Source organism: Apus apus, chromosome 5 (assembly GCF_020740795.1).
Source record: "Apus apus isolate bApuApu2 chromosome 5, bApuApu2.pri.cur, whole genome shotgun sequence".
NCBI lineage: Eukaryota > Metazoa > Chordata > Aves > Apodiformes > Apodidae > Apus > Apus apus.
Window position 1 is genome coordinate 63,250,318 of NC_067286.1, and position 23,274 is coordinate 63,273,591.

Sequence of the window (23,274 nt, forward strand, 5' to 3'; positions counted from 1 at the left end):
CCTGCTCTGGTTTTCGTGTTGCTGTGTTGGGCCCAGCAGGAGGTGTCTTGTCTTGCAGAACAGGACCACCTGCTGCAAATACATTCGTTTTCCATTCCCTGGACTGCAAAGGACATTTTGAAGGCTCCATATTGATTTTTAAGCAGGAGTTTGATGCACATTTGTGTCTGTGCAAGGAAGACTTCCAGGCACCCCATTTTCTTAGGGGTGTTTGCTGAGCTTCTGGTACATCCTGCCTCATGGATGCAGGAGGAAGGTAACTGATTGTAAATCTCCTCGGGCAGATCAAGGTGAAATGACACTCAAGGTCTGTGCCTGATCATTAGCTTTAGTTAAAGCCTTTTCCAGTTATTCTTCTGTATTTTGATTACAGAAGTCATGGTGTATATATGCTGGAAAGGGTGGTGGGCCTTGGGCTACTGAATTATTTTAGGGTGGAAAAGAGAGAGAGAAGAGGTGAAGGGAAGTTAGAGAGATCACCAGCCCTGGACCCAGTGCTGGGCCAGCTCCTGGGCTGTTCATTGCAGAAAGGGGCACCAGCTGGGAAATGCACAACATCAGAACCCAGGGATGTTCCTTCCTGGTTTCTATCAATTTTCTCCCCTTTAAGGCAGTGCAAACCACCCCCTTCTGAGAGGTTTCATTTCAGGGCAGAGTCCAAAAGTTTTCTGTGAGTGAGACATTTATTGGTCCAGGGAGTCTCTACCTCTTTGCTCTCACCAAGTGTCATCTCTTACATCACCACACGCACCCTTCTCAGCTTTGTCCCAGGGGATTAGTGTCAGGACCACCATCTGGGTGGGCCTGTCCCTTCATTTGGCCTCCTGCAGCTTCTCCCAGCTTGTTGCTCTGCTGTCAGAAGATCCAAGTGGCTTCAGCCCAAACCCTGAACTAATTGTATAAAATCACCTACAGGGCCCAAATGACTGAGGTGGATTTTTTTGCCTCTCAGTTTTAATTAATTCTAAATTTCCATGCATTTAAAGTGGATTGTTTGAACTCCCTGCTATCTGCACTATCTAAATAACTCCAGGCCCTCATTAGGAGTTAATGAAAAGATGAGGCCACGTGAGGAGCAGGTGATTGTGTACCCAGCCTTAGACCACTGGGAAACAAAGGAACTGGGTTGGAAGCCTGAGTCTGTGGCTGCCCAGTCTGGATCCTCAGCCTCCCTTGGGCTTGCAAGAGTTCCTTGGTCTGTACCAGAGGTGACATTCCCTACCTTGGCAGGCCCAAACCCCTATGGAAACAGCACTAGGTGCTGAGAGGGACAGACAGCAGTGCCTGGCTTCAGGCAAGCCCCACACGTCTCCCAGTAAACTGTCACAGTTCACAGGGACCAGGAAGATGCCACAAACACCAGCACTTAACAGCAATGGGTGGTATTAAAATAACATTCTGCATCTCCTGCACTGAAGAGGCCTTGTGGATTTATCTACAGCTGGTTCAACAGGAAAGAGCAAGACCTGCCCCTCCCAGGGAACAGAGGAACCAAGGATCCCACCAGAAATCAACTCTAACCACCAGCTTCTCCAGAGGTTTAATGTTACCTCCTCTTCCAGACTGCATTTTTGGGTAACAGCCCCCCCCCCCACCCCCCGAAAGAGGAGATCTCCAGCTCCTTCACTCTGCTTCCCCTAAGCTGGAAAAGGGAACTTTGGCACCTTAACACAGAACTGTGAATTCCCAAAAATCCAGGCACTGCAGCTTCGTGTCTGAGCCTGGGAAAGGGAGAAAAAATTCAACCTCTGCTGCTGCTCTAAGGCCACAGTGAAAGGCTCCTGCTGCTAATTCTAACCCCAGAAAGCAAACAGGAATTGAGATACCTACTGGCTAAGTTAAGTGAGACAGATGTCAAGTTTTAAATAAAAGACTTCATAACAGAAATGAGGAAAACTAATCTCAGAATCCCTTAGGATCTGAGAGGCTGTTATCTCCAGGCAGCAGGCAGACCAACCAGACTGACTGTAGAAGGCATCAGCAGGGGGTGATGGCATGGAAAAAAAATAAGATTGATGGGAAATCCTTAGTCATGAAGCTTGTTAGTTTGTGAAACAGTCTCCCCAAGGAAGCACCAGGATCACAGTAAGACAACAGAACCAGACTACACATGAGCAAGTCTCTCTGGCAGGGGACAGTTAAATGAATCAATGGTTCCTCCATCTGTGTTTCATCTCTGCCCCTTCCCCAGGGAGCTGCAGCAGAAAGCAATCTTGTGCAGAACTTCTGGTTCCCATCCTTCTTTCCTCAGAGGATTGTAGCTGGCAGTGCTGGGTGAGCAGCACAGGAGACAGATGTCCCACAGACACTGCTGCAGCCACGTGGGCAAGTGGTGAAACATCTGAGGATGTTTCCCAACAAGCCCACACGGATTCTTCTACAGAGAGTCACTTAACAGCACATCACAGACCCTACAAGCACAGAACCAGCACCACATGCTTGGCCAGTCAGTTTGAGCCTGACAAGTTCAGGTCTTTAGCAGGTAACAGTAACATTTCCCTTTTTCAAACAGAAATATTTCCTATAAAGCATGATACATTTCTACGAGACTTGTTCTGCTGATGGATTCGTGCTGCTCCATCACCGACAGGTGGCAGAGGACAGACAGGGAAAGTGCTGCTGCCCCCTCCCCACGTGCAGCACTCCAGGGCCTTCACATCCCACCCCAGAAGGTTATTAAGCTGTAAGGCCTCCCCAGGTGTCCTCAGCCCAAAGCCCTGACTCCTGCAGGATTTCCAGGTGTCACCTCCCAGCAGCATTCAAACCAGTTTTAACCCCCACAGTATTCAAACCAGAACCTGCAACTGCTGGCCAGAACCTTGCCACAAGCCAAGACTGCCCCCCTGCCAGCCTTCCCAGGAGCTGCAAGACAGAGCAGAGCATCAGTGACTCAGCAGAGGCCAGCAAGTCACAGGCGTGGTCAGCTTCCCCTGAACACCCCGAGTGAGGCAGAACTCCAGACAGTGAACAGGCTTCCAGCAAGTAAACGAGCTGCTGGAGGATCCTGCAGCAGCAGGAAGCATCAGAAGGGATCATCAGAGCACAAAATGGCTTCTCTGTTGAGGTTCATGCCTTCAAATGCCAAGGTATCTGCCCTCAGAGGGTCCCTCTTGGCACAGGTTGCTCCTTCTGAGGCTGGCAGAGGACAGTGCCCATTCCCACACAGCCAGGTCAGCACAGGGACAGCTGGGTGTCCAGATCCCCAAATGTCTCTTCTGCATTGACTCAGCTCTCTCGGGTCCACCTGTTCCCTGTTCAAATATCATCTACTTACAAGCTCAGATTTCCCAAATACACAAGTTCTTCCGCCAGCTTTGGAATCTGTTCCCTCACCACAGCACCCTGAAGGAGCCATCATTTCATCCCTGCTTTTCACCCAACAGACTGGCAGGCAAACTGAGCAGAGGTGCAGAGCTGAGACTCTTCTTGCCCACCCAGTGGATATCAGGGTGCTTCTGAGCAGGGAGAGGAGTCCAAGCTGCAGGAACTGCCTCAGAAACCCCCATCTGAAAACTTGAAAGCCTTGATCAGTGTGTGGCCTTCACTGACTCTAATGCTTTACCAAGAGCTGAGGTGAATCCTTTGGGCCTTGACACTGTTACAGCCAGTGCTTTGGGCCTCAATTTTCCAACACCAACACAATTTTTACCTGAAAGAGAACTGCTCCTTCAATACCAGTTTGGCCCATTTGTGTACTAGAACACTGCATCTTCAAACTGGTACTGAAGGAGTTAACAAGCAATTCTTTAATGCTAGCTAAAAGAATTCAGCCTTGATGTGTGTAAATGGGCAGCTGCCCTGTGTGGTAACATGACAGTCCTGTGCTAATTCAGTTATTCATCAGGACTCTGTTAAACTTTAACTTGCATAAAACAAGTAGAGATTTTTAGACCAGTATTTTCTCCTAAATTAGTCTCAGAGTGTCAGGCTCAAGATAATGCAGCATGTAATGAAGTTTGATAAGAAGGGAAAGAGTCAACACTGATTAGATCACTCCTGCTGCTCAACTGCCAGCAGTGCAGAGAGCTTGTAACCCACACTTCTACAAGCATCACCATAACATATAGTGAGAACAAGGTGAGTTTTAGCAAACTTTTTCTTTACTAAAGTCTCTTGTTATAAATTACACAAATAACTTTATAAACAAATCCCCCCCCGGTTTGCATTTTGTTTAAAGTAATAACTTTATATCATACAAATAAAGAAATTTCAAGTATGAAAAGTGCATTATTGCAATAATACCTCTTCTCAAGTCCAAAAATCTTGGTTTAGAATAAAACTGTAAAGTGTAAAAAAAGGAGTAAAACAATCAGTGCCATCTATTCATTCAAGAAGTCCAACATCTTAAAAATGATGCTTAGTGTGTTGCAGAGGCAGATTTACATCTGAAAGCAACATGTAATTGAAAAGAAGCTATGTGTGTGTTCATCCTGTTGCATTATAAATCCTTTTTTTGTTGTTTTTTTCCCCTAGTTTTCTTCACCTTTCTTGGCAGGAATTCACAACCCAAACGGTGCTGCCCTGGGGTATCATCCATTCTGTGCTGCTGCCACTTGCATGGTGCCAAGCTCCTCATCCTCTTCGTGCACTCGCTTTAAACTTCCTGCAAAGGGAGGAGGATGAAGCTGAGAAGCTCAGCCCCGTGTGGTCTCCTTGCAGGGACTCTGCCCTTTGAGACACCAGCTGCTGACAGCACTTCTCTCCCCTCACACTTCAGAACAGAACCTTCCCAGAACTCACCACATCTTGTATTCCCTTTCCACCTCCCCCCCTCCACTCCCATTTTTCCTGACCTTCAGAAGCAGGGGCTGTTCCAGGCACCATGATTAAGACACTGTTTCACCTGCCCTAACCCCCTGCTATCTGTTTAAAGGCACAGCCAAACTTTTTTTCAGAGCAACTGCCTTAATTTTAAAGGCAGCAATGACATCATGAACACTGGCTGCTTTCAACTTGTCACTCTTGATTCCTCTAAGGAACTCAGGATTTTTTGAAGGACAGGGAGAAGCAGGGCCCTGCTCCAGTAAGGTATGGAAGGGCAGACAACACCACAAGGAAGTTCAACTCTGGGAGACCAGAATATTTAGGTCCTGCACACTGTTTGAACACAGCTTGCACACCAACTGCAGCCACCCTCCTCCCCAAAGGTGTGAGATTTGCTGCTGCTGGAGGTTGTCTCCAGGAGTGCCAGATCATCTCACAGCACCAGGAAGGGCAGGCAGCACCACACACAACAGGAGAGGCTTCTGACCTGTAGTCCCAGGTGGAACCGAGAGGGATCTCTCCAACTGCAGTGGTGACATCATCTGGATGGTTAATTTTGCTAGATAGATGGCTTCATATTCCTGAAAAAGTTGAATAATACATTATGCCAAATGAAGAGCAATATAGGAGTAATTCAGAGTGGTCACTAGGATGGACTAGGGAGGATTTATAATAAGGCAGAGAATTCAGAGGAGGAGAGTTCTTTGCTGCTTTGATGTGAATGACAAAAACTGGCAGGAAGAGAGAGCAAAAGAAATCTGAACAGATGAAAAGAAGTGGTTTTAAGGAAGGGAGTCCACTTTCATTAGAAGAACTCTGTGAGAATGCTGAGAGAACATATCGTTGCTTCCAGAAGGCAATTCAGAAAGTAGAAACAACCCAAGCTTAGAAGACAGTAGCTTCAGAGGTTTGTTACAAGGACAAACTACACGTGGCTGTGAAGCTGAGTTCTAGTGACCTGTCACACTTCCAGTGCTACCCAACAGCTCCTCACAGGAGTTACTTTAAAAAAATAACAACAAACAAACCAAAACCAGAAGAACAAACTCAGGAGATAGGCATCTTGCTGCCAGCCAGCCAGGCAATAGCTGAGACACCACAAATCTGTTTCAACACCCTGCCCTGACGTTTGCCCACCAGTCACCCACCAGGCTCCTGGAATAGGATAAAGCAAGCTCAGGATATTGTGTCTGCTGTTTCAGACTTATGAATTTCATCACCTGTGACTGGAAGTGTCAAGAAGCACTACTGATGGGTGCTACAACACTCCCTGGGCAGCTTCCTTACCAATCCAGCTGTTTCAGAGCCTCCTAATCACTGCACAGCACAGGATTTTTATTTCTCCTCCAGTCCCAGATTTGCTTTGTGTAAAGCTGAAGTCTAATGAACTGGGGTACCCACCCATCTTCCTCCCAAGCTCTGCTACAGCTTCTGACACTTTCTTGCAGCATATCTTTACAGGGAATGTTAAGCCTAAGTAGAAACAGCTGTTTTGAAGGAACATGATTCATCAAATGGCTTTTGAGTTATGACCAGCAAAAAAAGTCACCTGAAGTTGATGGACAAATCCAGCATTAGGATTAATACAGAATCTTCTTTCTTGAACGTAAGTAAATGCATCCCTGAAAAAGAGAAGGAAAGGAAATACTTAGTGGAAAACAGGCTATGACCAAAGACTCTGTGGTTTCAGGAGCCTTCCTTCTGATTATCAGTTCTTCGGAAGTTTACAGCCTCCAAACACTCCTCAGAACTGGTCTGTGTAACTCAAAGTGTCTGGGCAAAATAAGCAGCAGTGGCAAGATGCTGTTTGCCCACCCCCACCTCCAGGCTTCAGCTCCCTGGGCTGTTTCCAACACACTCCTTAGAACAGCCCCTTGGAGTTTCAGAGCAAGGCCTCCATCTGTGCAGGATGTCATCCTGCCTCCCTTCCAGCAGGTACCTCCTGCTTCTTGCAGAAAAGGTGGAAGGAAACTTGCAGTGAAGTGCAATAATCTGCCCCATGTGAAACCTTCACTCAACCTCAGTAGTTACCAGCTGGTTTACATGTCAACACACAACTGAGCGTGTTCACTCCAAAACAATGAGTCACACCACCTGAATTAAGAAATTACTACCTACAGATGTATCAAGCTACTCAGTTCTCTCTCACTTCAGCCTTTTCAGACTAATGCTCAACTACACAACCATGCTTTATCCTTACCTGTACTTCACCCCAAATGTTTCCATTATGTATGCAATAACTAAGGCAGCACTGAAAAGAAAGAAATAATAATTAACAAAAAAATATTTCTGTTGTTTTAAAAAAAATATTAAGAAGGATGGATAGTTTCCTACCTTCTAGAAATCCCTGCATTTCCATGGACAAGAACTTTTCCTGAGAAGGAAAACACAAAAACACAACCAACCACACTTGTGTAGGCTGAAGAAAACGATTTGAAATGGGAGTTTTTCCTTGTTATGGAGAACAAGGCACATCCTGAGAGTAACAGGTGTGTCTTGCTTCACCCTAGATTAGTAACTACACTCTGTCATTACTGTCCTGGGATACAGAAGCATGGATTCCTGCTCCTCTGACATTCTGAGTAGCAGAATCTGCATTCTAGGACCACAATGCAGATTTAAAGGCCCCACATTGGAGAAGGGAAAAAAAAATAAACCACCTCATGCCCCAAATACAATTGTGTTTGAAGTGAAAAAAAAAAACCCAAAACACCAACCCAGATACACAAAGAGGATTGTTTTCCAGTCAGAGGCAAAAGGAAAGAACACTTTGCTCTCAACTTGTATAATACAGTTCAAGTCAAGCACAATAAACCCCCAAAATTAAGGAAACCTCATACTTTAGAGCCTTTAATACACACCACTAAGTTAGTTTTAAGGCTTTAACAACTTTGTATTAGTAAATGAAGGAAAGTTAATATGATTTTTACCTCCACTTTGTAAACTTCCATCAATAAATTCTTTAGTCTAAAAAGAAAAAAAAAGACAAAACTCATTTTCAGTTTATTTTAGATGCTACTGCTACTTGCATTTGAATTTGTTAGAATTTTGCTATCAGTCATTATATACACTGACAATAATACCCTCTGTTTATACAGCCTTAGACACCACTTCAACTGGACATTCATGTATATATTTTCTACTTTTAACTATCCATAAAATTGTCAGTAAAAGAACTACTGCAAAGCCAGAAACAAAAATACATAAAAATCCAGTATATGTGTCTTTAACAATCATTATGCCCCATGTTATGCCACAATAATAAAAACTCACAAGTATCTTTGTTTCACTTCTGGGGAGGAAGAAACCAAACCAAATCCACAAGCAAAACCCCAGGTGTATCAGCAGCACTGTGGCTGGACAACTCTGCTGCCACCTCTGTCTTCCTAGAAGTTCTAAAATGCAATTTTCAGTTATAAAAGCAGGTCTAATCAACCTGTAAGGTGAGATGTGATGTGGTGAGGTCTGTGGAACGTGGCCAGGCCGATACAGCTGATCAAATGGAAAGCAAAAGCTAAATAATTTATTGTGGGGAAAACTCAGACTAGACTCTTAAAAAGACACCAACATATCTATGGAGATGTCAATAGCTGCAAGAGTGGCAAAGGATCATAGAACGGTTCAGGTTGGAAGGGACCTTAAAGATCATCAGGTTCCAACCTCCCTGCATGGGCAGGGACACCTCCCACCAGACCAGGCTGCACAAGCCTTATCCAACCTGCCCTTCAACACCTCCAGGGAGGGGGCATCAACAACCTCCCTGGGCAACCTGTTCCAGTGCCTTCCTGTCCTCATGGTGAAGAATTTCTTCCTGATGTCTGACCTAAATCTCCCCTCTTTCAGCTTGAAACCCTTCCCCCTCATCCCATCACACCTGTCCTTGTCCCAAGCCCCTCCCCAGCTTTCCTGGAGCCCCTTCAGGCACTGGAAGGTGCTCTCAGGTCTCCCTGGAGCCTTCTCTTCTCCAGGCTGAACACCCCAACTCTCCCAGCCTGTCTCCAGAGCAGAGCTGCTCCAGCCCTGGGATCATCTCCATGGCCTCCTCTGGAATCTCTCCAACAGCTCCATGTCCTTCCTGCTGAGGGCTCCAGAGCTGGACACAGTACACAGGATGCTGTTTGATCAGTCTTATATTTCAGAACAGCTGCAAGCTATCAGCTGATGTGCCACCTTGTTCTGCAGCACAAACACGACCACCTCTGCTGCGTACAGGGAATCCAGGAGAGCTTTTTGGTGGTTTGTTTGCTTTTTTGAGGGGGCAAAGGAACAAAATACTTTTGCTGTGTTGCAAACTAACCTCAAACAAAGATAGGAAGACATAGCTCAAAACTAAGGCTTTATTCTGTTTCCAAATATCAGTATATATTTAACTTAGTTACTTTTTAATTCCTCTGCAGTAAACATGGTTCAATATTCCAATGAGCTACTGTTCCCCTATGAGTTTGGTTTAGTATTTGATACAAGAGATGTAAACACTGTTGGGCTCAAAAAGTAACTTTCATACAAGCCAAGCTCTCCAGCATTCTCCCACAACCCCATTTCTTTGTTTTGAGACCAGTTCTGGTGCCTTTTTTTTTTTTAGAACATAGTAAGATACAGCTCTTCTACCTCTGCCCCAGTCTCTTGCAAAAAGGAGTTAATTACACTTACTCAAGTGACAATACTAAGGTCACCTAGGAGTTCACAGCCCTTCCAGGTGCCCCAGGCTGGGCAACCCAAATTGAAAATTGTTCTTAGTTCAGAAAAGTCTTACTGGGCAACTCCATTCCCAATCCATTCCCATTAACACACCAATACTTACCATAGGGAAAAATCGTATTATATTCTCAACTGGATTATCTGCAATATCCAAGACTAAATACCTACAATGAAAACAGTTGCTGTGAGTACACAATAACACTGAGTTGCTGCCACGGGTACATGTGCAGGTTGACCCAGCCCTGCAGGGGGAAGCCAGCCCTGCCCTCCTGGCTTCACTTCCTGCTCTGAGCTCCAGAACTTTCTAACTAACAAGCAACCTCTGGAAAGCGACTGAGGAACCTTCTCCAACATTCCCTGAAAAAAAAACACCCCTCGGAGTGAAAGTTATCACAGAATCATCACAGAATGGTCTGGGTTGGGATGGACCTTAAATAACATCTAGTTCCAACCTGCCTGCATGGGCAGGGACACCTCCCACCAGCCCAGGCTGCTCCAAGCCCCATCCAACCTGCCCTTCAACAGTGCCAGGGATGGGGCAGCCACAGCTTCCCTGGGCAACCTGGGCCAGGGTCTCACCACCCTCACAGCAAAGAATTTCTTCCTCAGATCTCATCTCAATCTCCCCTCTTTCAGCTTGAAACTGTCTCCTCTTGTCCCATCCCTCCTGCCCTTGTCCCAAGCCCCTCCCCAGCTTTCCTGGAGCCCCTTCAGGCACTGGAAGGTGCTCTAAGGTCTCCCTGGAGCCTTCTCTTCTCCAGGCTGAACATCTCAACTCTCCCAGCCTGTCTCCAGAGCAGAGCTGCTCCAGCACTCTACTCAGAAGTGCTGTGCTCCAGGTGATCCCACCTGGTCAGAAAGCAGTGTGCTGCCCACAAGTTTGTAAATACAGGCTAGTGGTTTTTTTCTTGGGGCTTCTTTCTTTCTTTGCAACTTTTCCAGAGGTACACATATTCTGATGAAGTTACCTCAAATATTTTATTAGCAGGACCAACTGTACTCAGGACTAATGACTTTAAAACTGGAGACAGTCACTGTAAACTAATGGATACTTCTCCTTTGTCTATGTCTATAGTTGGATGTATGAATAAACATCATGGTCTGAATTTAAGTCTTCCTACATCTTAGCAGATTTTTCAAACACTTTTAACAATATGAAAATATCTGTAAAGAACACTAACACCAAACCAAAATATCATTCATATAAAAATAAGGTGTTTAAAAGTAAGACCATTAATTGTTTGCAGTTCTGCATGTTATGATCATTTCTCACCTAAATAACTGTTGGAAGTTTGGTTTGATAAAATTTGCTTCAATGTTTTGCCGTATACATATGACATGGGTTATTCCATGCTTCTGAAGTATAGGTAGCTGTGGAAAAAGGAAAAAAAACACACAACAGGGGTTTTTTTTAAATTACTGAACCATCTATTGCACAGTAATACAAAGAAAAGGTGTACTTCAATATACAACAGGGCTATATCATGTACTCAAGGAGAATGAGAGCTAGTTGTCTAATATTCAAAGCACAGTGTGAAAAACTGTCTTTCAACAAGAGAAAACACAACCACTAACAGGTGCAGGAAAAAGCATTCCTGAGACCAGGAGAAAAGGAACAGGCAGCAAAGGCAGGATTCAATGAAGCTGTTTGTCTCTGCTCACCTTTCACTTTGCCTGACATTGCAAGTCCCTGCATGATGCAGTTATTTCCACGGAGCACTGGGTTCTTGCTGGAATCTCCTCTTTGACACTAAGATCAGTTGAATACTGAGCCAAACTTGCAGGCACAAGCTTGGTCTTAGCAGTGCTTGGCTTTAGTGTAGATGTGATTTACCTTGTTTTACTGTTAAGTGTGTGAGTTCCCAGTTCTGCTTTGTGTTACAACACTTTAGCAAAGGAAATTGATTGATCAGTCACAAATGGTTTCCTTTTTTTCTGACACAAATCATATTCAGGCTTCACTATAAGATTAAACTTTAATATAAAAAGTTCCCACATGAACACTCCCTGCAGTAAGTGTGCAAGTCACTTCAAACTTGTGCTTTTCTATGGTTGATAAGGATCAGGCAAAGCTGACCAGCTGCACTGAGAGAGCACACCTGTGTGTGTGTGTGTGTGTGTGTGTACAAGTGCATGCAGAACATCTAAACACATGAAAAAAAAAATAATCAGGGCTCTTTTTACATTTTGCTCCCAAATTAGCCCTTTAGCTCACAAGATTAAGCAAAACAATCTTGTGTCAACTGCCCCAGCAGTGCCTGAGGTGGCCATTCAGGTTTGCTTTGGAAAGGGCAGGCATCAACACCAGCCCCAGTCAGACAATCCTGCAGGATGAAAGCACCATCCCATAAATGCTCCATGTGTCACGTCTACTGTGGCAGCAGCTTTCATGTTTCAACCAAATTCACACCTATAGAGAGAACACTTGAACAGATCACCACAGTAACAAAGCACCACAGGAATGTTTCCTTAAGAGACACTAAACTGAAAAATCATACCTTGCTTTTCATAGCTGAAGAATATGGGCCTAAAAATAACCCAGGTAATATTTCCTAGGGGGCAGAAAAACAGACATTTAATACCAACTCACAATTATTTGAAATAATCCATTGCCCTCAACTCAGACTATAGCCACAGAAACAAGTAATCTCCATACCAGTGAGATGTGTCATCAAGTGTCATTTATAACAGGACAAGGGAAAAAAATAATCAGCTTGGCAAAATAAAAGAAACCTGATCTTTATGCAGGAGATCTTGTTTTGGAATGGGAATCACATCCTTTATTTAGGCTAAGTTCCAGTTTGATTACTGCACCTTACCCAGCCCCAGATCAAATGAAGTGAACTCTAACTTAGCATATAATCATGTCTTGGAATTAATTCCAAATGGCTCTCAGGGAAAAAGAGACATGCATGGTAAACCTTCTAGCTTTGTCCTAGCAGCAGGAAAAGAGCAATTTTTTAACCATTTATCTCCCCAACAACAGGGACATGTAGGTCTGTAGATCTGATCTTCTGCAAAGATTTGGGTGGCACCATGGTAGGAAAATGTTAATTGTCCCTCCTACTTGAAAACATTTGCTTCCAACCAAATATAAGTTAAAAATCAAAGCTCCAACACATTTTTAACAGCCATCTCCTAAAAACATTCACAAAGACAAAAATGTAGTGTTCTGGGGATTCTGAAGGACAAAATAACTTCCCCCCCCCCAAGTCCTTGCACAACAGAGCTCCAAGCACACCCACACTCTAAGCTGGCAGCCCTTGCACACCTCTCCCATGGTGCTGCCTGACACTTTGCCCCTCAAGACTGATTTTGATAGCAGCTTTTTTTAGGGCCTTTTTTTTTTTTTCCTCTTTCTTTCTTACTGAATGCACCATGAGTTTTGATTCAAATGAGAAATGAAAGTGTGTCATACCTGCATCTCTCTCCTCATGGGATAGGTCCAATCCTTAAAAATAAAATAAAAGAATAATTATATATGCATAGAGGGAAAAACACATTCAGGCAGAGATCTGTATGTGCATGTTATGTAAAAGAATCAAAGATTATGTTCAGCAGATTGCACAAGCCACCTGCTACACAACAGGTATGTTGCTTACACTTACTGCCAGCTCTCCACATGGATACCAGTAACACTCAAGTGCAAGGAACACAACTTTGAAAGCTCATGTGAGGAAACCTCAAGCACTTGACATCATCAGTGATGAAGCCTGTGCAGAATCACCAGTGTGCTGTACATCCACACCTCAACTCCCTGCTTAGAAACTCCCTTCTGAAGTGGGAAGGGAAAAAAAGAAAAAGGGAAAAGAGCCTGAGAACATTCTGTACTTGCCACAAAGGCAAGAAAACTCCTTTGACTGGTACATTCCTCTAGCCACTGAAAAAACAGTTAGGAGATAACAAGTATGGCAGGCAACACCCTTAAAATCCACACTGCCTTGCCTGGTGCATTCAAGTTGACCTTATTTTGAATATTCAGGATTTAGCTTTAATAATTCGAGAAACTGATGTTCTCCAGCCACTGGAGTGAATCTCCACTTTTCTACATCCTAGACAGTGCAGAGGGAAGGATCTTTGTACAGCAAACACACCTGCTTATGTTTGGCCACAAGGACATGACACTGCTCATCAGTTACTTTACAGACAGCATGTCACAACCTGCCACGCATCTCAGACCCACAAGTTTGTCAAGGTTCACCACTTGGGAACCACCCCTTCCCAGCTGACCAGTCACTATCATCCAACTCAATCTATTAGAACTGCCCAGAGCAAGTGCCAGGATCAACATTTTCATCCTTTGCTCCATTTTACAGAGCTGCCAAAGCTGAAGAGGAAAATGCTCAGGCAGGCTCTGTTCCTGTCTTCCCTTCTTTACAACTCCCACTGTCCTCTATTAACAGGCTCTTACTCATTCTTTGACCCTCACACATGAAGGAGTTTTTTCTGAGATCACAGTTACCAGCTGGAGAGAAAAAAAAAAAAAAAGAAGGAAATAGGCAAACATAGCAGATCAAATAGCCTGCATATATTTATTCACATAACTTTGTTGTTTGCTTCACACACACACACACACACACACTGGCAGCTAAGAAAAAACATTGCCATATGTGGTTCTTGATATGTTGCAATCCCTTCAAAACTAGGAAGAAGTTAAACTAAATATTCCACCTCTGAAGTGAGGTCAGGATTAGACCAAGAAAGATCCAGGCCCTTCAACTGCAGCACTGTCCACACCTTCACACCTGCAGTTGGACCATTTCACATTCATCCTCTTTTTACAAAATAAATCCAGTGCTTCCCCCCCAGACACACACCCAGTGACACAGGGAGCTTTTGCCAGCTCCTGGTAGTGGAATTAGAAAGGATTTTGGTAGCAGTGAAGTTATTCTGGAAACCACTTCAATTGCATCTGAGACAGGATTTCTAAGAAAGCAAACAAACATTAAGCCAGTCAAAATAGTTACTCCAATACTACCTAAAATGGTAGCACAAATAGGGAAATAAAACACACTGAAATGGTCTTTCCTAAAGACACAGAGATGTAGTTAAGTTATTTTTGTGTGTTCCAGCTGTAATAATAAAAGCTCCTGGTAGTAAAAAGTAGAAATCCTGTGGCAAAAGGACAATATTTATGGAACTGTATCCTTTGAAGGTTGACCTGAGAGTGTTTTAGCATAATCCTGTTGTCTCACTGGATATACGAAAACAGAATTCATTCATCAAAAAGCAAGAAAAACCAAGTTTTGTCCAAGTATAAAAACAACACTACAAGTAACAAACTCTGAAAAGCTTAAGCTATACACCAGGAGTACACAAGTGCTTCAGTGGGTTTATTACTCCATTTATATGTAGAACTGAAGTGTGAATTTGGAGCATAATGAAACCACAAACTGATCACTTCTTTGGTCAAGGGGACTTAATCCTTGACAAGTATTCCTTTCAGATGCATTAGAAGCAGGAAATTGTGTTAGTCCCAACAACTATAAATGGTGCAAAATAAGTAGGCAAGAATTTAGCAATGTACAGTTTGGAGGAAGCCAAAAATCCCAAAGAACACAGATGTCACAGATGTTCTGAACAAGATAAAAATTGCAGTATTGGCTCCAGACATTAGTCTTCAATGTTCTTCCAAAAGCCAAAAGTGATTCTGGTGATTTCCTGACAGCCCTTCAAGGCTTTTAAACTAACAATGCACATTTATTCAAATGTTATGCAAAATTCTGTAAAAAAAATAATCTATTAATGTAGACTGGACCCAAGCAAAGGTCTCATTTTAAGGAATTCATTCATCAACCATGTTTTCCACACTGTCTGAAGCAGTAACAGCTGGAAGTTTCTCTTTTTATCAGACCAAATACTATAATTTTGCTATGAAACTGCCTGATGATGCCAGGGCTGGATAGAGCAGCTCTCATTTCTGCTCAGTATTTGGTAGGTTATACAGAGACAATTCGCTGGTAGACATCACATTCAATACTTGCCAGAGACAAAAGTGAAGAGAAGGGATGCAAAAAATAATCCCTACATCTCTAAAGTTTTAAAAGAGGAGCCTCTCACTTCTGACATACCTTCCCAAATGAGACTGTGATTCACTGATGGAAGAGCTTAAAAGACACCTCAGCTGTTTTGCTGAGGGTGTTCACAGCACATGGCTGCTGCACTTTGTATTTGTATGAATGAACGGCCAGGGACTATCTAAGCACTTCAACTGCTGTCCCACAAAAAAGCAAGCAGCAAGAGAGAAGGGAATAAAGCACATTTCAAAGCCCTCCCTTCCCCACCTACAGCCAATCTCTAGCTGAAATAATTTGAAGATATGAATGAATAGGTGAGACTTGTCTATGCTACAAAGAGCTTCTTGGTAACCAATACCCAAACTGCTGGTATTTTGTTAGTGTTTTGCCATAACTATCCCACTTCTTCTTTAGAACAGTTTAATGGCAAAAAATCTGACACCTTATATTGATATGTGCAAACAAATACATATGGACTTCTTCCTGAAAGAGTGACCTTGGCTAGGGCTTGATATAAAATATTATGATTTTTTTAATTTTAACAGCCTTGACATTCAGATTATCTATGCTCAAGATGTACAGAAAAGCAAAGGTTGCTGCTTTTAAAGACAACGCAATCTGCACGTGCCTCACCAGAAGAGCTGGAGTGAAATGGATCTATGTGACATTGCTGAACTAGTTCCTAACCAACAGTTTAAGTCTGAAGGCCCATCTAACTTCCACATACCACAAAAGGTATATCTCAGTTGGTCTTTGCCAAAGCTCAGCTCTGGCTGAAATACAATCCACAACACTGCATTATGGTTAAACTGTTGTTGCTGTGTGATTTGCAGAACCTGCAAATCACAGCTACCCTAGATGAAGGAAGCAGCTCTCAACAGTGCTGAAAAACACACCAGTAAAATAAATCAAGTAGTTTAAAGGAGAATCCAACAGCAAGAAGTGTCTTTTCTAGACTTATATCTGCTGCTCCTTATCTGCTCAGCATCACTGGGCATCAGCCACCATCTGCACTGACTCCTTCCCTGCTTACAAGATCATTGCTCAAGTCCTTCTGGGAAGCTTCACACAATTCCCAGCAAAACCCACTTGACCACTCCAGGTTTCTGACCCTCTTCCAACACTCAGACAGCTCTTTTTTGTTGATTAATAGCAGCATTTACCTCTCTGTGCAGATTTATCTTCATCACAGCAAGACTTCTTCATGATGGATCGTTCCTTGTGTACCTCAAAAATCTAGGGCTGCTGGAATCCTCTTGCCTGCATTTGTTTCTCTGTCTAGTGGAATATTCAAATAAGCTTTAACACTCCAAGTCTCTCCTCTCCAAACCTGGCACAACAATCTTCCACAAGTTGTGAAAGCAAAGCTGAAAGCAAAGCTGGAAGCAACTGTTACAGCAGTAACAGCCACATTGACCTGCTTCGGTTCCATCACCTGCTCTTGTCAACTGCTCTCTTGGCTACAACTTTGTACCCCTCTGTACAGGAAATTAAGATTACAGCCAAACAGAGTTATATCAAAACAGTCTGAGGGGATGGTTATATTAACTGCTATGGTTATATTAACTACTATCACCCCTCATTATTAAGCTACAGCTTGTGGCAGGGTCCCGATCCCTCAGCCTCGACACAAAAGCTTTATGTTTAATTTTGAGGCAGTTTTAAGTCTAATTCAGGCAATTAAATTAGATCACGTCTTGGGTTTTAAAGTATTTTGGATAGCATTTGGAAAAAAGCCCTCAGCTGATACAGCACAAGAAAAGGGGAGGAGGGGTTATTAAAAACCAGCACAAAAATAAAGCTAGTTCCACGAGCAGACTTTGTCAAATGGAACAATTGTAAAAAGATATAATGAAATACTGAAGGAGTAAGAGAGAATATTCATTTGCCATCCTTTCGCCAACAGACAAATTAAGTATTGAAAGCAAATTCAAGAAAAAATATTTGCATATTACTGAAACCTCTCATGTATATCAGTATGAAGCCTGCTACTTCAAGAGTCTCAAAATTAGCTAAAGAAGAATTAAATGAAAGGCTGTGTCTTCAGTTTCAGTCATGCCTCATATGTTCTTGGGATAATTATTACAGTTAGAAGTGTTTCTTTTTAATAAATAGGTATTTATATATTAGAATTATTTCAGCTGGAAGGGACCTACGACAATTATTTAGTTCAAATGTCTGACCACTTCAGGGCTAAACACATTCTTTTCTTCTGGGTAGCAGTACAAGCTTATGTACTTTATATATATATACACTCTATGTACTTTATATATAAAATATAAAAAAATTCAACTATTTTTGTTTACTCAAGATATGGGTATGCCACTACCAAGAACAAAGCTGCACTAACAGGGGCAAGGAAGGCTCTGGCAGCAGCTGGTTAAAGGGTGAGGTCACATTCCCATCCTCATGCAGTTGTTTAATCTTCTGGTCACCACCCTCAGGAAACTGTAACAGCCCAAAATTCAAGATTTTTTAGCAAAGCTGGTTGTCTGCTCCCTGCTTCAGGTCACCACAGGTCAGACAAGCATCAGGAATAAGACCATGACAACACTGGACAGTTGGCAGGATGGGTAAGGTCACTTCTTAGCAAAGCCAGCTGTTAGATGGGCTGTGCTGTAAGGGCAAGTCCTCCCTGGGTCACAGAGCCCATGGGAAGCAGTTTTTAAACAGGGTTTTGTTTGTGTTTATGAAAAGCACTGGGACAACGGGAAGTGCTCATCATACAGATGTTTTGGCTTTTGAAAATACAAAGGAAGAGCAGGAAGGTGGAGAGAAAAACAATAGTTGGTGGGTATGACACAGAGGAAGGAAGAAGCGTACCACAGGAAAATAAAGGTTATTTTGGCAAAAGAGATACACAAGCCATGGAAAAGGCTACAAGGTAGACTAAGGCAACTAAAGGGAAAGGAGAAATATAATACAGATAAGAAGCAAATGTTTCTCATTTGTTCTATTCTGTAACTTTGGTCCCAAAAGATACCCCTAGACCAGTTAGCATGCAGGGTCCTCAGTGCTGGCTTTCATCCCCGCCTGACAGAGCAGGGGAGGCGGAATTCTTCAGCTTATGTGAAGCCCACAGCCAAGTGGCAAGACCACTACACTTTTTGCATTATTTTCTTTTCAAACAGACTTGCACAGAAGCTGAAACTCATCAGAACTGTTTCTAGTAGTACTTCTTCTGCATTCACCCCCCAGAAATTCTACCCGCGACAATGAAGGTCTTGATGATTCCCTTTTTACAATGTAGAATGAGCACTAATGAACACATTTTACTGGCAACCAGGAAAGGAAAAACTGCATTCAGATTATTCTTAGAATTATTTATAATGGTGTAATTATATCCTTTTTAGTGCCTTTTTTCTTTTTAGCTACAGCCTGGAGTACCAAGACAGCCACAGACCCCACAGGTCTCCTTAAAACCCTCATATAGATTTACAAAAAGCCTGGTTTAAGTCCCCAGTTGTACAAGCTGCTCCAGTTGTGAGCACCTTCAGCTCTGTGGGGATGGATGCCTGTGCTCTTCCAGAGGCTTCCCACAGACACCAGGCATGAGTTAATCACAACTGACAAAGACAGCTCAGCTTCAGTTGCACTGCTTTTGATACATGCCAAGTAGTCTGATAGTATCCCACAGAGTCAGGATCAAAACCTGTCACCTGATTTACATCTCCCAGCACGACACTGCACTTGTTTTAAGTTTCTTTTGCTCTGTTATGTGGGCAGGTAAAATAAATGTTATGAGACAGGCTTCCTGCTTGTTTTAAAGAGTCTGCAGGGGAAGGGAACCACTTTATGTTTCCTAACAAAAGTAAAAAAGTTGAAGAAATTTGTTCCACCTTTAGACTGACTGCACTACTGCCCCGTTTAAAAAGCAGTCAAAAAGACATTAGCATTTCAGACTAAAAATAGCTGCCAAGAAATGCACATTTCTTCAAAAATCATGTGCTGAAGAGTGCTCAGTTTTTTTACACACATAAAAAGGCAAATACTACTGTTTAGTCAGTAAGCTGATAATTCCATTACAACAAACAAGGAGAGTCCTAAAAAAAATGTCTAAATACATCTGGAATACTGGTTTACTCAGCCTGCTTGCAAGCAAATTTGCTAATGTTTTAACAAAGAAATGAACTGGTAGTTATTGCTATGTTACCAGTACACATATTCTAGTGCTATTCTTTTTTGTTTAAAATTTAATGGGGAAATAATTGTCAATAGATTATTTGAATTATTCCAGTCCTTATTTCCCATCTTTCCAGAAGTGCTAAGATGTGTCAGTATTAACATGCCAGCATGCACTAATTAACCTCACCCTCTTAATGGGTCTGTAGCCATACATGTTTATACTGAATAAAAAAACAACTATCTGCATTTCTCTAAGTTAAGAAAGTTTGAGACCTCATCTTGAAAAACGTGCCAATTTTAGAAAAAGACATATAAAGCTAAGATTAGAAATGCCATGCATGATCACTGCTACTCATAAGACTCTGGCATTTTCACTATCACCAAACTGGAAAAGAACATGTAGAGTTTACAGATGTTCATGACATAGAACAGAAAAGCTTTGCAAGATGAGTTACATGTTTAATATCAAAAAATCAGAGGTAGGAAACACTCAGGTGACATAAGGACCCTCTGCCCTCGACTGTGGCAGACACTGGCCAGTACCTGTCTGTGCTTGACCTGTAGCCAACACAGTTTCACCACCTGAATGAACTTTTAGGTACACACAAACTGAATGGAAAAAAAAGAAAGTGACACATATCACTAAGAGTACTCAGAAGAAGGAATTCCAGGTCCAGTTGCTGAGCTGGTATCAGATTAGGAATGCAACGAAGGCACAACTCCCTCCAGCAGGTAAATATCACCAGCATTTCTTGACGTGGCATTTCACAAGCTCCAGGAAGTACCAACGGCCAAGCAGTTTAAAAATCCAGCAATCTGTAATACTACGTATGGATCAGGGACATTGCAAACAAGCCACAGGCCAGGAAACTGACCTGTTTCTCTGGATACATTTCTGCAGCCTGCCCAAGTCAACCCCAGGGCAGGCTGCTGTCACCTCTCCACAGATAGCCTTGCCACTCTGTTCCTTCTGCCAGCCCAAGGCAGCGTGCAGCCGTGTAGTCCACCAGATCAGCTCACTGATTTGTCTGGTGTTTTTTAAAAATTATTATTATTTAAGCTGTCACATGGTTATGAGAGTCAGCCAGGAGAAGAGAGAGCTGGTAGTTAACTTGCCTTGAAATGACCACAAAGTTGCACTCACTCTTGAGCAGCCTACACCAGGAAGCAAACCAGGCATTCCCCAGTTCTCTCTTCTCCACTTCCCTCCCCCTCCAATACCTTGAAAGCAAATCCACCATGGCAGCATTAAACCGAACTTCCTGAAATAATACTAGAGAGTCCTCCTCATTAAAGACCCTCCTCACTGCAACACACTAGAGGTGATCTTCAGCTTTCCACGAACAACTACATTTCGTGGGCAGAATGGTTTTAGTTTAGCTAGTTTGCTTTTCCAAAGCCTCTTAAGGATCAGGCTGAAGGCCCAAGGCTGGAGTCTCTCACCCTTTGCTTAGCAAGTTAGCTCCACAAGAGTTTTCACTGGCTTTAACTTTTCTGTTTCCCCCAAATACTCCAACTACAGCGTATTTAGGTCAAGTCTGACACAAACATAAGATATTGCAAAAAAACTTAAATCACACTTCAAGCTTTTTCAAACAGTCCTTGAAATTCTCCACTATGTTCTTGCAGCATGTTAAGTTTTAACACTCTATACTATTGAGAGAGCATAAAATAAGTAAAAAATTAAGTCTCCTCTGAAGGTCACCATTATATTTTCAGTTTTCATCAGCTAAGAGTCAAGACTGGCAGCAAAACCTGTTTTTAAAACTATTTAACCACACAACTCCTTTTAAGCCATTCTAGTTATAGACAGATTTGAAAAGCCATCCAGACTGATTTAGTTCACCACTTGCAGAAGTAAATGTAGATAATATTATTGGTTTCTCCAGAGAAAAAAAAAAATAAAACAAATGGATTATGAACCTCACAGGGTGGCCTATCATTTGTGTTCAGATACAAAGTGATGACAGCTTTCTGAAAACAATGAAGATGACTTGTGAACACCTCCACAGCCGTGAAGTGAAACGGGGTATTAAATCTTGACACCAAAGAAGAAAAAAAACCACAACACCCTAACTTCCATATTTGAGGTGACTTCCCACAAGAACTGCATTCACCCGTAACTCCAGAAACAAGTGCTGATGTTGAGGAAATACGTGCCAACCTGTGGACCTGGGGGGAGCTCAGATACCCTCCCTCTCCTCACGAACACCGCTGACATTTCGCATGAAGCATCTGGCACTGCCTGTGCCCCATGAAAACACACCTCCAGGCCGCAGGGTTAGGACGGAGCAGCTCAGCCGAGCCCAGAAACCAGACACCCCACTGCCCCGACTCCTCCTGGCACCCAGCAGGACGCGGTTTCAGCCTCCGCGAGGTATCACCCACCACCTGTGCCTCGGTTTGCAGAGGACTCCGGGCTCTTGACCACCACCCAAATGCCTTCCCCGAGGGGCTCTCCTGAGTGCCAAAGTGTTGCTGAGGCACCTCAGAGTCGGCAGCCGCTGGGAAAGGGGACACAGGTGCTCGCTGCTGGCAGCCCCTCGCCTCTCGGCGCCCACAGGCCAAGGGGCAAGCGGGCAGCAGGCGGGCAGGACTGGTGACCGTGCCCAGGGGAAGCAGAAAAGCAAAAAGGGGCGGCCAGCGGGGCAGGCCGAGACACCCCGGGGTGGGGACAGCAAGCTGAGCGGGGGCAGCTCCCCGGGGGGAACAGGGCCAAGCGAGCGGCGTGAGCCGAGATGAAGCGGGGAGGGAGGGGGGCCCGGGCCGGCGGGCACCCCCTCGCAGCCGGAGGGAACCGGGGGGTCTGCGAGGGCGGCAAAGGCCGCGGAGAAGCCGAGGAGAGGCAGCGGGGCCGGGGTGCGGGGGGGAGAGGCGGGACCCGGCGGCCAGGCCTGCGCCGGGATGGCAGCGGGGAGCGGGAGGAGCAAACACCCAGGGGGGACCCGCCGGGCTGGGGAAAAGGGGCGGCAGGGCGGGGGAGCGGGAGGCCGAGGCGGGCGGCTGCCGTGAGGCGGGCCCCGGCAGCTCCCCTCGGCCGCTCACCTCGGAGTCCTCTTTGGCCTGCGGCAGCGCGGGGAAGGCCGGCTTGGCGAGCTCCATGGCCGGGCGGTCTCCGGGCGGGGCAGGGCCGGGGGGGGGGGGGGGCAGGGGCGGCTATTTGGGCAGCGAGCCCGCGGGCTCCGGCTGAGGAGCAACGGCGGCGGCGGGAGGCGGGGGAGGCGGCGGCGCGCCCAGCCGCTCGCGCCCGGCCGCCATGCTGCTGCTGCTGCTGCTGCTGCCGCCGCCTCTTCCCTCCTCCTCCCTCCTCCTCCTCCCGCCGCTCCTCCTCCCTTCCCTCCGCCCGCCCCCGGCCCCTCTCTCCAGCGCCGCCATCCCCCGGGCCCCGTCCCTCCTTTCCCGTTCCTGAGGCGGGGCCCGGCCTCAGGGCCCGCTCCCCAGGCGCCGTTAGCTTCGCCGGCTCGGCTCGTGAACTCTTGGCAACCCCGCTCTTGAGAACTTCTTCCACGAGCCTCTTTTTTTTTCTTTCCCCCCCCTCCCGCTACAGGTGGGCAGCGGCCCAGGCCCAGGTTCTGCGGTTGGATGTGCAGGCCCGAAGCGGCTGACGCCTGGGCTGCCATTTCACAGCCACCGACGCTGCCAGAGGTGTCCTTCTCTTCGCCTTCCCCTC

The 23,274-nt window shown here is 44.7% G+C and overlaps 1 protein-coding gene across 2 annotated transcripts; it reads right to left on the bottom strand.

Annotated features, from left to right (window-relative positions):
- Nucleotides 1-4,082: 4,082 nt before the first annotated feature.
- On the bottom strand, nucleotides 4,083-22,888 carry STYX (serine/threonine/tyrosine interacting protein). Of its 2 annotated transcripts, none has more exons than XM_051621187.1 (11): nucleotides 22,650-22,888; nucleotides 12,881-12,913; nucleotides 11,961-12,014; nucleotides 10,736-10,833; nucleotides 9,566-9,626; nucleotides 7,695-7,731; nucleotides 7,099-7,138; nucleotides 6,965-7,015; nucleotides 6,314-6,386; nucleotides 5,252-5,345; nucleotides 4,083-4,603 (listed from the first exon to the last, which is right to left on the bottom strand). In XM_051621187.1, the coding sequence occupies exons 1-11, from the start codon at nucleotides 22,704-22,706 to the stop codon at nucleotides 4,530-4,532; spliced, it is 672 nt and encodes a 223-aa protein (XP_051477147.1). In that variant the 5' UTR covers nucleotides 22,707-22,888; the 3' UTR covers nucleotides 4,083-4,529. The 2 variants fall into 2 exon arrangements, with proteins under 2 accessions (XP_051477147.1, XP_051477148.1); XM_051621188.1 differs by lacking the exon at nucleotides 22,650-22,888 and adding an exon at nucleotides 21,769-22,090.
- Nucleotides 22,889-23,274: the final 386 nt, after the last annotated feature.